Below are 15,482 nucleotides of genomic sequence, written 5' to 3' on the forward strand. Positions count from 1 at the left end.
TGCAAATTAATTCTGATTAAATAATTGTGCATCTTTTACATAAAAAATTGATTAGTTTAATTTATCTCAAAGGCCATTAGTTCGATCAAACATCTATAGAATAGATATAGATTCTATACTCAATCAAGACTTTTTAGATAGTGACATCTTGTGGCTGAAGGGAAGCACGACTAGTCTGTGTGTTATTCTGTTCCCCCCCTCGACTTGTATAATGTACACACACTAACTCAGGTTTCACTAACCTTTTGGAAACTAAGAGGTACTTCTTGGGTACGTATCTTAATATGTGATTATTAATTTAAAAAAATGAAGATTTAATTTGTGAACACACTAAACATGTGAGTTCTCACAATAATCAACAAATAAACATAATATCCAACACTATTTCTATAAACTCTGCCAGTATTTACATTTTCAAATTATAATTTCTACAACATTAGACAATCACTATGTAACATTAATGCTAACAGGCCCGCGGGCAACATGTTGGTGACCCCTGCACCAACTATAACTGTTCGTTATGTTGACCTTCTACCCAAAATATAAATAAAAGGCTAAGTGGTATTAAAAAAATGGATGCTGATGTCATAAATGAGCAGACTCGTTTCTTTAAGGAGCAACAATTTATTTTCAGCCGTGACAAAGAGTAAAAAGAAAAAAATAACATTCGTCTCAAGAGTCCGAATGCTCACGTTCAGGATTTAAAGTGCAGAATTGTTTTCACAGCTTGTGTAAAACTTAAATAAGACAACAAAAGAAGTATAATATTAAAATATCAAAACTGAGAGTGAAGCTCAGGAAAATATAAATATAAGCCAAGGACAAGAAGAAAATCGTATACAAACAGTATCAGCTATGATATTCAGTCCACTGAAATCAGGCTTGCACGTATGGTACAAAAAAAGAGTAATCAGGAAATCAGGTCATTTTTCAAGTCGTTGGCAAGGCTAGCTTACAACAAAGGCACAGCATTGATCAGAGGTATCGATCCTTTGCAAAGAAGTGCTGCGGCGACATTCTAATTGATCATCACATCGTCCTCACCGAGACATCATCAACATGCTCACACAGGAATTACAGATTGTAACATGTACATTGGTAACACATCACCGCGGAATGGTTTGCTGTGAATTAGCAATATTGAATAGCAGACTATATAGTGATCACATGCTCTTTACGTCTATTACCGTGTTCTGAATTGACTTCATGGTGAACGAACACCAGGACGACATGACGGCCCTGAGCCAAAGGAGTGATGAGGTGAAAGTTGAAGAAATCGGCCAAGCCATCAGACACTACACGCAACATGGTTGACAAAGGACCACTGAGCAAGGCAGCAAGCAGAGTTGGGACATCATATCCTCGGTGAAGCGAACAGGAAAACTATCCTCTGGAGCTTTCAAACTGGACAAGCTTGTGTCTTGAAAATGTCGATCGCAAACTAAATTGTCACCACAGATGATGTTCAAAATGTGTCAAATGTATCATTTTACTAATCAAGCCCAGTTGGATTACAAGAGGATGGATTTTCCTGATGTAACATTTTAAAAGGCTCAACCACCTGAACCAACATTATTTCCTTAATATCACAAGTAGCCCAAAGAAGGAAATAAAAACAAACATGGCTTAAACCAGCCATTTGGTTAATATAGTGCAAATGAAAATCTATACAAAAGATTTCAGTGGTTTCCATATATATAAAAACAGATGCTGTTATGTTTAATATCTATTCAAAAATGTTATTTAACGTCACAATATTCAGGCTTAGAAGGCAGACCAACTATAGCAATTGTACCATGCAGCTTGTAAGCCAGCAATATTTTTAAATTTTTTTTAGTTTACAGCCAAGAGATTTAAAAGGTGCAAGTGAGAAATTTAGTGGAAGCCATTGTGCACGTTACTGCAATGGACATAGACAGATGTGTAATGTGTAAAGTGATATTTACAGACAGAATGTACATGTAAACATACAGTAGGTGGACATACACTACGAGCCAGTATCTGCTACTATTAAGATGACCAATATAAAGTTATACTGTATACAGTATACATAGCTATTCTAGCATTTCAAGAGTGTTTTAATCATATTCCAAATGGGAAGGTAAAAGCTTTGTAGGAGCAGTCAACCAGAAAGCGGATTACACATTGGAACACCTCATGAGATGAAATGGAGGACAGCGATGTAACAATTAATCATCTATCAAATGCTGACCCCCGTAAACTGCAGTCAAAATCTTTCAATCTCCATAATTGTCAGGCCAGCCAATAAAAATATGGCAATGACGCAAATACGTATAGAAAATATGTCTTTACATTTACAATATTTAACACATTTACAATGTTGCCGCTTATGTACACTAGTGCACATTGGAATACTGAAGATAGCACATTACCAGGGAGGACTAACACATTTTAGCCATAATCATGTGTGTGTGTGTGTGTGTGTGTGTGTGTGTGTGTGTGTGTGTGTGTGTGTGTGTGTGTGTGTTGCATGTACCTCACAGTTAAATCAGTGCTACACAACCAGCATTAACAGTTTGGGGACATGATGAAAAAGAATGAAAACCTAAATGGACAGGTATGCACTCTCTAGTCAGCGATAGAGACGTTTTCAAATTCAGCTTGATTTGTTTTGTGACAAACACGACACTCTACTAAAAACACGCGCACAATGTTTTCTGTAGAGATCCAAACTTGGAAGAATTGTTTCATGCCTTATTGTTTAGCTGCTTTAGCTAGTAATTGCAAATGTAAATCTACATTATACAAGAGTGGAGTTATGGTTTGAAGGTGGATGCTCGTGTCATAAGTAATGCTCGATTTAAGCATCATGTGCAGCAAAATGCAGCTGTCATAGTGGCAAGTCTCTCCACTGGACTTTGACTACGTGCGCGCCTCTTCAACAAGTGGCTTTTCAAAAAGCACGTTTGTCCCCCTGAGTCTACTCGCGAGGCCTGAGCCAGGCTGCACGTATTGCATCGTGCCGAGAGTTGCAATACATGATTCGGACTTCGCAGGGTTGAGTCACTTGGACCCTCTTCTGTCCCGTCCAGTTTTATTTACTCGGGCTGTTCAGGGTGGACGTGCAGGCCGTTCTCGGACCGAGTGATGCTGTTGTTCTCCCAGAAGGCCCCGTGCAGCTGTTCCACTTCAGACACGAGTGGCAGGCCCATGTCCAGGTGCATCTTCAGATTCCCCAACCATTCCTCCAGTTTAGAGAAAGCCGGGCTATAGATTTAAAAGGAACAGTTAGATACCAATCTCAAGCCATTTTTAAAGAATGTACACTCTAAAAAAGAGAATTGTTGAACCAATTTAAGATTAAACAGAGAATTGTTGACAAACTTAATAAAATTGCTTTAGGTGGTAACACGCTATTGAATACATTTTACCCAAAGTGAATATATTAAGTTCAATGAGCTGATAATTCTACTTTTAATATTCACTTTGGATTAACTTAACTCATTCACTCCAAGCCATTTTCACTGAAGCAACCCCCTTCGCTCCCAGCTGTTTTACTGGATTTTGACTGATTTTGCAAGGCCCACAGAATATTGTGTTCTACTGCTATATAAACATGGAACCTACAAATAGAAAGATTATAGTCTCTTCTTTCATCTTGAAAAAAAAGCATATTTCTATCTGTTTCTGTTTTTCAGCAATTAACAATATAATATAGCTAAGTTTTATCATTATTCACAAATCTGTTTAAAACACTGGGTAAAATAGCCTTTTTTGCAACATGGCCCTGGTTGATCTCTTATACTCTGCAGCCACCTGCTGGCCGTTTTTGTAATAACTACCATTGCTTCAAGCATTCTTTTCAGTTCAGAGGCTGCATCAAATGCAATCAAATGGTAATATTTAAAATATAATGTATTTATACATTTTTGGGAGCAAATGTGTTAATAATAATATATCACTTTGCATTAACCTAATTCAATCGAGTGTTACCATTTGAAGCAATTTTATTAACTAACATTGAAATGTATTGTTTTATGCTAGAGCATACAGAAGGTTTTGATGCAGCCTCTGAATTGAAGAGGATGCTTGAAGTAATGGTAGTTATTACAAAAAAGACCAACAGGTGGCAGCAGAGTATAGGAGATCAACCAGGGCCATGTTGCAAAAATCCCCCCTCCCCACTGTTTTAAACAGATTCGTGAATAATGATGAAACTTGAACTATATTCTAATGTTAATTGATGCGAGATAGAAATATACTTTTTTCCCTTTCCCTTTTCTTTTGGTAGGTTCCATGCGTTTATAGCAATAGAACACAATATTCTGTGGGCCTTGTAAAATCAGTCAAAATCCAGTAAAACAGCCGGGAGCGAAGGGGGTTGCTTCAGTGAAAATGGCTGCGAGTGAATGTGTTAAGTTGGTCACCAGTTCTCTGTTTATTCCTAAATTGGTTCAACAATTCTCTTTTTAGAATGTAGTTAGTGTATGCATTAAAAGGACAGTTGACCTAAAACAAAGATATGAAGGATATGATTGCATCTCTTTATTAGCCTAAAGTTTGCCCACCCCTGCTCAACTGCGGGTCATTGTAGTTTGACCAGGGGTGGCCCTGACCACCACGCAACTCCGCCCCCGACTGTCTCTTAACATGTGACATCTGACCGTTTATCAGCGTCGAGGTCACAGCACACAGCAGCGATTGGGAAGAAGGCCGTGGGACAATCGGGAGGACAGTAGTGCTCAAGGAAGCCCGACACATTCAATCCGAAGTCCACCGCCCTGGGGAGGTAGTCGGGGTCAGCGTTGACCCTGCCGATGATCTGAAAGGACACATAAAAACAAGAGTGAGCAGAAACTATGGGAATTCTGCCCTTTTATAGCTGAGAGCACATAAAACCTCCAGACCAAAGCGGATTGTTTCCAGCAGACCAGAACTGCAGTTTGCCTTTCTGCCAGTAACCACATAAAACAACTTTTAGCTTGCACCGTTCTCACTGTAATAGTGTCCCCTTCTGGAAAAGTCGTATTCTTGAGCCTTTGAGCAATTTAACTGTGGCCAGATTAGGTTAATGGAGTGTGGCCAGGGACAAAAGCATCAGCAGATAGTTTTCACTTCTTTGGAAGTTTGGAAAAAGGTTTCCTCAAACATGACTGAATGGTGACCAAATAAGCATTAGCTACATTTTGTGAGGTTGCCCAGATTATTGGGACCACATTTTGCACATATTGATTGGTGTGACTCTTTAAATGTCAATTACACAACACTGGAACTACGTGCCGAGTTAGACGGGAATTTCCATATTACACCATGACTATCATGCTCGCCTCTCTCACCTCGCATAGCATGATACCGAACGAGAAGATGTCCACCCTCTCGTCGTAACTCTTTCCTAGGAAGAAGGAAGAACAAAAAGAGGTTACGTTTGAATAATAATAATAATAATAATAATGATAAAAATAATAATAACAAAAACAATAATTTTATTAATAATAATAATAATAATAATAATAATAATAATAAACAAATTTAATGAGAAGAGTAGTGGCCCTAATAAGACGCATATGCATTTCTCCTCATTCATACCGTGGATCATTTCAGGAGCCATCCAGTAAGGGTTCCCCACCACCGTGTACCGCTTCCTGCGATCAGGCCTCTTCAAACCCGCCAGTTTACCCTGCGAAAACTTCTCCTCGTGTTTGTCGTCTACCATCAGCCGTGCCAAGCCAAAGTCTGCCACCACCACTGTGTTGTTCTTCACAAACACACAAAAATTGTCCTTAAGTCAGTATTCACTACCATTAGAGGGTTAGATAATAAAAAAAATGGAAATAGCAGCATATTAAGATGTAATTTGCTGCTTGAATTTGAACTTTTTGCAAGCGGCAGACCCGATGTGTTGAATAAGCAAAGAAAACAAAAAAAACATGTTCTTGAAACCACAAAAAAATGCTTACCTCCCGAACAAGACAGTTGTGGGAGTTCAGGTCTCGGTGGATGATGTTCATGGAATGCAGATACGACTACATGACAGACAAGAAAACAAACATTTGTAGTGTTAGTCGAAAAAAAAAAAACTCCAGCAAGGGAACAAAAGTGCCTTGTTTGACTTCACGAGGCCAACATTGTGACAGCAGGAATTCAAGTCATGCGTGACATTGATCATTGCGCTAATGGCAAGCCAAATACACAACAATGAACTAATCCTGATGGAATTCATGAAGTGTTGATACGGTTGTACAACTCACCATTCCAGCAGTGATGTCCTTGGCAAAACTGACTCTCTGGTTCCAAGGGTAGTTGTTATCCTGGGAGAGGAAATTCACTGTTAGATGTTGCAGGTGAACCTTCATTTTGGACTGACTATCCTGAAAAACGACGGGAAGCAGACACCCAAAATCTCCGCACCATTTTCTTGATGATTTCCCTTAAGGTGCCACCCTTTATGTACTCTGCTATGAAGTTCAGTCGCTTGTCTTTGTAGAGGACGCCAATGAATTTGAGCACGTTGGGGTGATCCAAGCAACGCATGACCTTCACCTGATGAGACAGTACGACTTGTCAGTCAACAGCAATGAATTCAGAGGTCTTGTCATGTATAGTAAGCAGTGTTCTGTGTCAATTTTAGGGGTGCGTCCCAAACATGTCATGGCATGATGAGTGAAGCTCTCTTAATTTATATGTACCATTTCTTGTTTTGTTTTTGTAGCCTCTTCAATTCTTGATCTTTTTAATATCGCTTATAAAATTAAGACTCAATTTGTATTAATAGTAAACCCAACAAATGGTGCTTACTCACAACCTTGCAGGGACTGTTTTTCCAATTGAAAAAAAGTGGAAATCAACCCAAAAAATGTTCTTTACAATAATGTGTCTCATGCGCCCCCACTAGTGTAAACACGGAATTGTGATATTCCAACAGTTTTTTTTCCATCTCAAGGGGCGGCCATTTTGCCACTAGTTAACTGAAAATTACATCACAGTTGCTCAGGTCTCAGGTAACAACCAATCACGCCTCAACTTAAAAAATAGGTCAGTCGTAGCAACTGTGATGTCTTTTCAGTCGACAAGTAGCAAAATGGCCGCCCCCTTAGACAGATTGAAACAGCTGGAATTTGCAGTTTAACTCAATTCACAAATGCAATATTAATCAGGATGACATTTTTAGACAAGTGGGGGTTAGGATTACTTTAAAGAACATTTTTGGGGTGACTTCCCATTTAAGTAGCTTGTATAGCCGTGAACAAAAAAACAACAACTGAATGAGAAATATTTATATCATTTTCTACAAATAGTCCTCTCAAAACTCAGAGAGTATGGCTTTATTGTACCCGTATTTTGGTTACCTAAGACCTAGATTTGACCTGTAGTTACCAATGTTACGAAAAAACAAAAACTCAAAAAACGAATTCGTTAACGAAATAAAACAAAAACGAAAATGCTTTTTAAAAAAACGAAAACTAACTGAAACTACATTTTATGTTTACAAAACTAACTAAAACTAACTATAATTATAGCAAAAATTTTAGTCTTTGGTAATCAATTTAATGCATGAGCCTTTGGGGATGATTTATTTTGATATTAACCAGAATAAGGACTTTTGAAAGTGTGTCACACAAAAGTGATTTCATCTAGCAGCAGCCAATAGAAAAGCACCTTCAGATGACATTGCTCGGATGGTGTTTTTTAAATATTGCGCACAAGTAATACACACTTAAAAAAAAAAATCTAACTAATACCGAAACTAACTAAAACTAAACAAAAAATAAGCATTTATAAAATAACTAAAACTAATAAAAACTAACAGAACCACCCTGAAAACTAATTCAAATTAATTAAATTTAAAAAACAAAACTCAAAACGAAATTAAAACTAAAATGAAAAATTCCAAAACTATCACAACCCTGGTAGTTACACATGAATAAATCACTATTTTATTGGCCAAAATGACGCATTAAAAATCAGTTTCAATTCATAAAGGTCGACATCAATGTAAGTCCTATTGTTGCCTCTAGGTGGCAGTAGTATCCTTTTCTCTATCTCCAATGAAAAATTGTGATGACACAGCATCCTAGAAGCCTACTTCCTCCTGGTCAAGCACTTCAGGATATTTTTCTAGGAGGTTCCATCCTATGTTCTTTGGCACTAAACCATCCCCATTAACATGTAGACCTCAGAGAACACCACCCACTGTCAACAGGGTGGCTGGGCCTTATGACCAAGCGCCTTTGAGTAAAACCCATTTCACTTGATCCGGCCTTTGTGCAATGACACCCTCGAGGTGAAGACAAACATCATCACATCTGCTCACCTCTTTCAGGAATGTTCTTTGCGTCTCATCATCGAAGCGAATCAGCTCTTTCATAACCATCACCTCTCCTGTCTCCCTGTGAGTCACCTGGAGTCAAGAGCAACATGATTTAATCCTCAGCATGGGCCAAGCCATCAGTTCTCTATACTGCTTGTGCTTATTGGGGTTGCAACTGTTCACACTCAAATCTGCTGCTCAGATTCGAACCTAGGACCTCTCAATTATGAAGCAAACATGCTAACCACTACCAACGATGCTTCCCAATATTTTGCCATATCACAATGCTGCCACCTTCTGGACTTGGCCGGTATGATTGTAAATCGCACCACAAACATAGAAGTGCTCCATTTAAATGTAATAGCATCAAATGTACCTTGATGGCCTGTCCGAAGCAGCCCTTCCCAAGCACTTCACCGTGGATGAGGTCAGAGGGGCGAAAGATGCGGTGTGTCCGGTTCGATACGACTCGAAGTGACTCGGAGCGATTGATGTCTTTCCTCGGAGAGATGGGGGACGCAGCTTTGCTGGAGCTGGGCGACTTATCGATGCTATAGCTCCGCCTGGAGAAGTTCATTAAAAAAAATTTTTATCATGGACATTTGCCATTTTTTAGGAAGGCTGGTAAAGTACATTAGGCACAAATAATGAGAGCTAACACAAAAGCGGTATTGAAAATTCTTGAAAAAATGTGAGTGGCAAACAATGTGAAAATTGATACCTTCAAGAGGAAATGTAGTCTTATTTTTATTATTTTTTTATTTATATATTTTAAATATTTTTATTATTTTAATTAAAGAAATGGGAGTCCAAAAATGAAGTTAATAACATCTTACGTGACGAGGCGTGATTTCAGGTTGCTCATGTCAGGGATGGGGGATTGTGTGATAGGCAGGATGGGCAAAATGGGGCTGGGCCCCGCAGACAGTGGGGGGGACAGCAGGCCATCCACCTGCTCCGCAATCTCTGAAGTGCTCCCCTCTTGCACCCGACTGTGAGGGTCGTGTTCGATGGTGAGCTGGAGCAGCCGACTCGTCTCCTGAATGAGCAGGTCGATCTGAGGAAAATCACGCTGAAAGGTCAGTCCAACATTGCAACAGAATTGTCGATAGGTGACAAAATTGTAATGCAATATGATGAAAGTGATTCCTTGTTGTCTGCCTCTCTGCTGACTTGATCATTTGTAGTTTTTGTAGTGAGCTCAAGGTATTGCTCCCAATAAATCTAAGTAGATGACATTATAATTTTTTTTAACCAATGATGAAATTCCAAGTACTATTAGAGGCACATCAGATGCATGTGTGTTCGACTCACAAAATTGTGCCACGCATGCGGCAGACGAACAACTATGAATCCGTAAGTGGCGTACAAGTTAATAAATAGTTTTGTGGGCTGTGTGGTGAATACCTCATCCAGAGGAACGTTGTGAATGGGCGTCCCATTGATTTCTAGGATCCTGTCTCCCACGTGGATGGAATTTTTGACATCTGGACTGATGCAGTCAGCATCCACCCTTTGGAGAGGACAAATAGTATTTGGGCTGAAACGTAGCTTCTAATACTTCTTCTGAGCAATTTTCTGCAGTAAATTAATTTGATAACTTCATTATTTTTCATGTTAAAGGGCAAGTCAACCTAATTATTATTATTTATTTTGACAATAATCACTAGTCGTAATATGGTATTCTGGTAAATATCCAGCCGTTTTTATCCATCTCAAGGAGCGGCCATTTTGCCACTTGCTGTCGACTGTAGATGACATTAACGTTGCTCGGGTCTCATGTAACAACCAATCACAGCGCAGCTTTAGAAAACAGGTGAGCTGTGATTGGTCGTTGCTGGAATCCTGAGTAACATTGATGTCATCTTCAGTCAACAGCAGGTGGCAAAATGGCTGCCCTCTGGATTTTGCTTCATAACTCATATTCCACAAATTTTATAATTAATCAGAATGTCATGTTTAGACCAGTGAGATCACATATAACATATTGTTGTGAAGAAATGTTTAAGGTTGACTTACACTTTAAAATCTTTAAAAACACATTTTTCCACTTGTTGACGACTGAAGATGACATCACATGTGCTGAGGAAATCGTTTTTTCTGGGTTTAGTCAGCAAACTGAGCCATGATTGGTTATTACCTATTTCCTCAGCGCATGTGATGTCATCTTCAGTCAACGGGAGGTGGAAAAATGAGTTTTTAAAGGTATTAATTGTTCATGAAAAATAATGACGTTATTACATTAATTATAGACAAAATAACATCTTCTTATTATTGAAAATGGCTCAATGAGTCAAAAGCATCTATTTAAAAACATAACCTTGTAGACTCACTGAGAGACCCTGACGGTGCGTCCGAGTTCAGGACTGCAGTCTTCATTCGGGCTGAGCGGCTGGTCGATCGCCACGGAGAAGCCCCTCCCCCGGCGACCATTGTTGCCCTCAGCGGAGGCGGGGATGGACACCAGCGTGACCGTGTGAGGGATCCGCGAGCATGGCGAGTCCGGCAGCGACACGGGGGTGACGATGGTCTCGTAGTAACAGTGACCACTGGTGGGAGGGCGGAGAAACATTGTAAGATACAGAATTCTTAATCATGATTGACTCCGTTACTAAAAACATCAGGGAGTTTCATTTGGAATGTACAGAACACCACACCTTTTTGTTCACTTCCTCTTCCGAACACTGGTTGATACTGTGACTTGTGTCGAGTGTGTGTAGGCCAATGTGTTTTTTTGTTTGTTTTAACCAGAGCTAGCTAACCAACCAAACAGTAAGCACAATTTGACACACATACTGAAATTATTTACTATAACAAATTTGGTCAAACTGCAAGTCCAATTAACTGCCGCATCCAAACAGTGTCCAGATGACTCTTGCAGATTGGTTTTGTGTTTCCAAACACCACTAAGCACCGTAAACTCTTAAAAAGAAGTTTGGCCAGCATCTTGAATGGATTTCAAGATATCATGTGGCATCAGAAAACCTTTGGAACTCGTCCTGATTTGAGTGTGATTAAAAAGAGTGCGCTCAAGCTGTAATTTTACAGCTCATGAAAAATTAAATTTCATTCCTCTTTGGTCGACTGCTTGTTATATGTGGTTTTGGGTGCACTTCAAAAGGCTCACAGACTTTTTTCCCCCTTTTTTTTTTCAGTTTGTAATAGCAGTAGCTAAAATAAATTCTGGGGCACTTTAGGAAGGCAGCCACTAACCACACCATGAGCTGCATTGTAAGACTTTTTCAGCCAGAATGACCGCTTGTACAATTTAATGAGATGCAGTTATGTCTGCAACTAACAATAGTTATAATAATATATTCAACTGGACTTGTTTCCATTGAATCAATAAATTGGATAATAAACACGTTTCAAAAGCCAGTGCTCACCAGTAGAGTTTGGATCGCTCCACCAGAGCGTATGTGTCGCCATCGCCGATGAACGTCCTGCAATTCAGACAGGTGAAGCACTCTGGGTGATACTTTTGCTCCCCTGCGACCTGTGATAAGAGATAACAAAATTCAACATTAGGCGGGTAGAGCAGTGTCCTGCACAAAGGAAGCAACACAGGGCTTGAGACTGGTGCGAGAAGTAGGGCAAGGCAAGGTCTGGTAGATTAGGTTTGCTGCTGCCAGATCTCCTCTTGAGCTTAGGGCGGTTGTGCAAAAAGCAAGAGAATTGAGTTAAGGCCAAAAACAGAGGAGGCAATGAGGACATTAATCAGTCTGCTCCCTCTGCAGATTTCATTTGTTCATACAAATAAGTTAACTCACATGCATATACAGGGTAAGGCTCACATTTGCTGCTGTTTTATGTCCCAGGTTTAACATTGCACATTCAATCTATGCTTGTGAAATTGATTAACTCATTCAAACCAAAAAAATGTGTAAAGAATTTTTTAAATACTTTGTCCTTCACTCCCAAAAACGTACAAGTAAAAAAAATGTTTTTTTTTTTTTTTTATGCAAGAGCATACAGAAGTCTTTGATGCAGCTTTTGACATAAAGAGGTGGCTTAAAGCAATGGTAGTTATTACAAAAACAGCCAGCAGGTGGCAGCAGAGTATAAGAAATCAGCCATGTTGCAACAAGCTCTTTTTTTCACAAGGAATTTTTTCACCAGGAATGTGAATATTCATGAAACTTAGCTACATTCTAATGCTAATTGCTACAAAACGGAAACAGATACAAACAAACTTTTTTTTTTCCTGATTAAAGAAGATACTCTCATCTTTCTTTTGGTAGGTTCCATGTATTTGTAGCAATAGAGCACAATATTCTGTGGGCCTTGCAAAATCAGTCCAAATCCAGTAAAATAGTTGGGAGCGAAGGGGGTTGCTTCAGTGAAAATGGCTGCGAGTGAATGAGTTGAGTTAACACCACATATCCCAGGATGTCCAAACGATGCCATATACTAAAAATGTAAAATTTGTTTTGTATAGCGTTACAGTTTTGTTGAATATGCAAAATAAACATTGACACATAAATTTGTAACATTTCTTTTCATAAAACTGTGGTCAATAAAGATAATTTTTACTAGCAAAAAATATTTCCTCTGCTTTCTGCTCTGCGTCAAGGTCCAAATTGGGAACATATCGCATGCCTGATTCCCCAGTATTAACTGCTTTAAAAAAAAAAAAAAAAAGGATCAGTTTCCAACTGATAACTCCTGTTTTGGTTCGGAATTACAAGTTCAACCAATTAGTTACTGTTTTGGTTCTGAATGCAAAGATGGGATTCCACTGTTCTCAGTGCAGGGGCAGATATTTTATGGCGGGTTACATGGTTTCGACCATCCCAAAATCTTGTAAAATCCTAAACTATTTGCCTAAAGCCGTTCAGGTAGCATAAAAAAATAATTTAAAAAACCTGCGTAATACATAAACAATATGCATTTGCTTGATTAGCTGATTTTGGTGTGCTTGATTAATTAAAGATTAAAGTAAAAAATAAAAAAAAGTGTCTCAGCTGCATCTTTCAATTTTTCTCCATGTGGCCTCGCAGGAAAAAGTTTGGACACCCCTGACATATCCATATCAACCCATTTTAATGTAGTCATTTTGATGAAAAGATTGCAACTGCCATGATTAAACATGAGGTTCCTTCAAATGTCAAATACAATTATAATTATATATATGAGGTGTGTTGAAATTTGACCAGTTATTCTCTTAAAGGTTAGGCAATTTCTTGGTTGATTAGGATAATTAACAAAAGACTAAGTGATTACTTTTCATGTTGCAAATGTATTCTTTTTGTATTCATTTAATACTACAGATCGTTTCCCAAATAAATACCTTTAAACTACAATTATTTGAATGATTCAACCACGTAAAGGTACCAAGTTGTGCACTGCATTTTTTGCCTCTATCGCTTCAAGACGTGATTCAAGGCAAGATCAAATCATGATTATTATGACGTTCATCCCTACGAGCAGTAAGAGCATACAAAATAGGCAGAGAAAAGACAGCTTAAAAAAAGACAGGCCTACTAAAAATAATCATCTTAACAGCTAATAAGCACCACTAACGAGTGACTTTGAAAGAGTCAAACTAAAACCAAATAAAATGGAGAAACCCGAGACAAAGAAGCGGAAGCATGGGCAGCATCAGTGCAAGTAGAATCAATTAAATCAATGTCCACAGCCACATGCCTCCTGCCCCACCCTCCTGGGAGGGCAGCACTGACAACAGAAACACACACACCCACACGCATCCCCACACACGCACACACGCACACACGCACACACACAGCAGTATAATGCTCAAGCTCAAGCATGTTTGTCTTAGCTGACTTTGGAAGTCACATTCAAATTAAAAAGAAAAAAGACCTAAATTGGTTTGAAGCAAAGAAAATGGGCATTTTAATATCCACATAGGAGCCATAAAGGGGTTAAATTTTTGATACTGGTTGGGCATTTATCAAATGCAAACACCATCTCACACAATTAGATATTATGAAGGAAAGTCATATCATTCAACAGGAAATTCATTATTGTACGACCGGTAGAGTAGAAATAATTTATTACTGGATAACTAATCAAATGAGGAGTTCAGGAAATGAATGTAATGTCTATGTGGTGCCTCTGTTATGACGGAAACATGACCCGTGTGTTTGTGTGTTTGTGTGTGTGTGTGTGTGTGTGTGTGTGTGTGTGTGTGTGTGTGTGTGTGTTTGCACCGCCAAATGGGAAACAGGAAGAAGATAGGGCAGCTGGACAGCGATGAAAAGGGTGTGCGGCTCTGCACAATATGACACCGTGGCTGCCATTTGCTTAAGCACACACAGACACACGAGCACACGCACACACACGGACACTCACTAAAACCACATATGACAGACGACAGCTGGTCGGGAAACATATCAACCCCAAGGTGGTAATTAAAGGAGGAAGATATTAAAGCTTGAGAGAAACACGAGGAGAATGAAGTTGTTGTAAAACGTCCAAACATAAACACGACTCCAGCATTGTGACTGCTGACCAAACAGCTCTCAGATTTGACAAACATCACATGTTTAAAGCCATCACATCACATTTTTACGAGATGAGATGTCTGAATTCAGGCTGCTGTATTCTATCAAGAGCGTATGATCTCATTGTGGTTTGGAGTGTGTGTGACTTGAGCCTTCGCATCTGACAACCATGCGGCCTTGTGGCTCAGCCTCTATCAACAACACAACAAACTGTGACCAAATGAACCCCCCCGGGAGAAGACTCAACTGTTTGGTGGTTTCAGGGGAAAGCTTGTTATTTTGCAACACAGTCGTCTATTTCATTGGCTGCAGGGCGTCACATCACAGGACATTGTGATCTAATGTTTTGCTTCTTCCATTTCCAACATTTACAGACCCTCAAAAGGCTGCATATGTCTTCAGTTGGGGGCTAGAGTAACATTTATTCTATTTCTCTTTGGCACTATACTTATTGCTTAATATAAAATGGCTCAAATAACAAATCGTTGACAAGAATATTAACAGAAGAACGGAAAATCATGAGACTCATCTCCAAGTATTATAATTTATTTACACTATACAGTGCTACCTCGACTTAATGAGTGTTTCGAGATACGTGCTGACGCTTGACTCATTTTGTTTAGTCTTGATTTAAGAGTAAAACCTCTTGTAAATAAAAGAAAGAATGCCAAGCACTTGTTTTAAGTTGCTTATTGCCAATCCCAATTGAAGGTTAATGTAAAAATAAACATAAAACAAATAAGAAA

General features: G+C 39.0%; 1 protein-coding gene across 4 annotated transcripts in view; it reads right to left on the reverse strand.

The window, feature by feature from the left end:
- Nucleotides 1-604: 604 nt before the first annotated feature.
- Nucleotides 605-15,482, reverse strand: part of limk1a (LIM domain kinase 1a) — a 44,315-nt gene continuing 29,437 nt past the window's right edge. For all 4 annotated transcript variants that reach the window (XM_086081057.1, XM_086081058.1, XM_086081059.1 and 1 more), the window contains 13 exons: nt 11,656-11,765; nt 10,603-10,818; nt 9,677-9,782; nt 9,106-9,326; nt 8,646-8,832; nt 8,273-8,359; nt 6,370-6,501; nt 6,210-6,269; nt 5,919-5,984; nt 5,548-5,716; nt 5,298-5,353; nt 4,626-4,783; nt 605-3,228 (listed from right to left, as the gene is read on the reverse strand). In XM_086081057.1, the coding sequence (XP_085937183.1) occupies nt 3,060-3,228; nt 4,626-4,783; nt 5,298-5,353; nt 5,548-5,716; nt 5,919-5,984; nt 6,210-6,269; nt 6,370-6,501; nt 8,273-8,359; nt 8,646-8,832; nt 9,106-9,326; nt 9,677-9,782; nt 10,603-10,818; nt 11,656-11,765 (1,737 nt within the window). In that variant the 3' untranslated portion in view covers nt 605-3,059. The remainder of the gene's footprint in view (nt 3,229-4,625; nt 4,784-5,297; nt 5,354-5,547; nt 5,717-5,918; nt 5,985-6,209; nt 6,270-6,369; nt 6,502-8,272; nt 8,360-8,645; nt 8,833-9,105; nt 9,327-9,676; nt 9,783-10,602; nt 10,819-11,655; nt 11,766-15,482) is intronic.

This window comes from Leptonotus elevatus, chromosome 7 (genome assembly GCF_054856555.1).
Source record: "Leptonotus elevatus isolate MCC_2025b chromosome 7, RoL_Lele_1.0, whole genome shotgun sequence".
Classification (NCBI taxonomy): domain Eukaryota; kingdom Metazoa; phylum Chordata; class Actinopteri; order Syngnathiformes; family Syngnathidae; genus Leptonotus; species Leptonotus elevatus.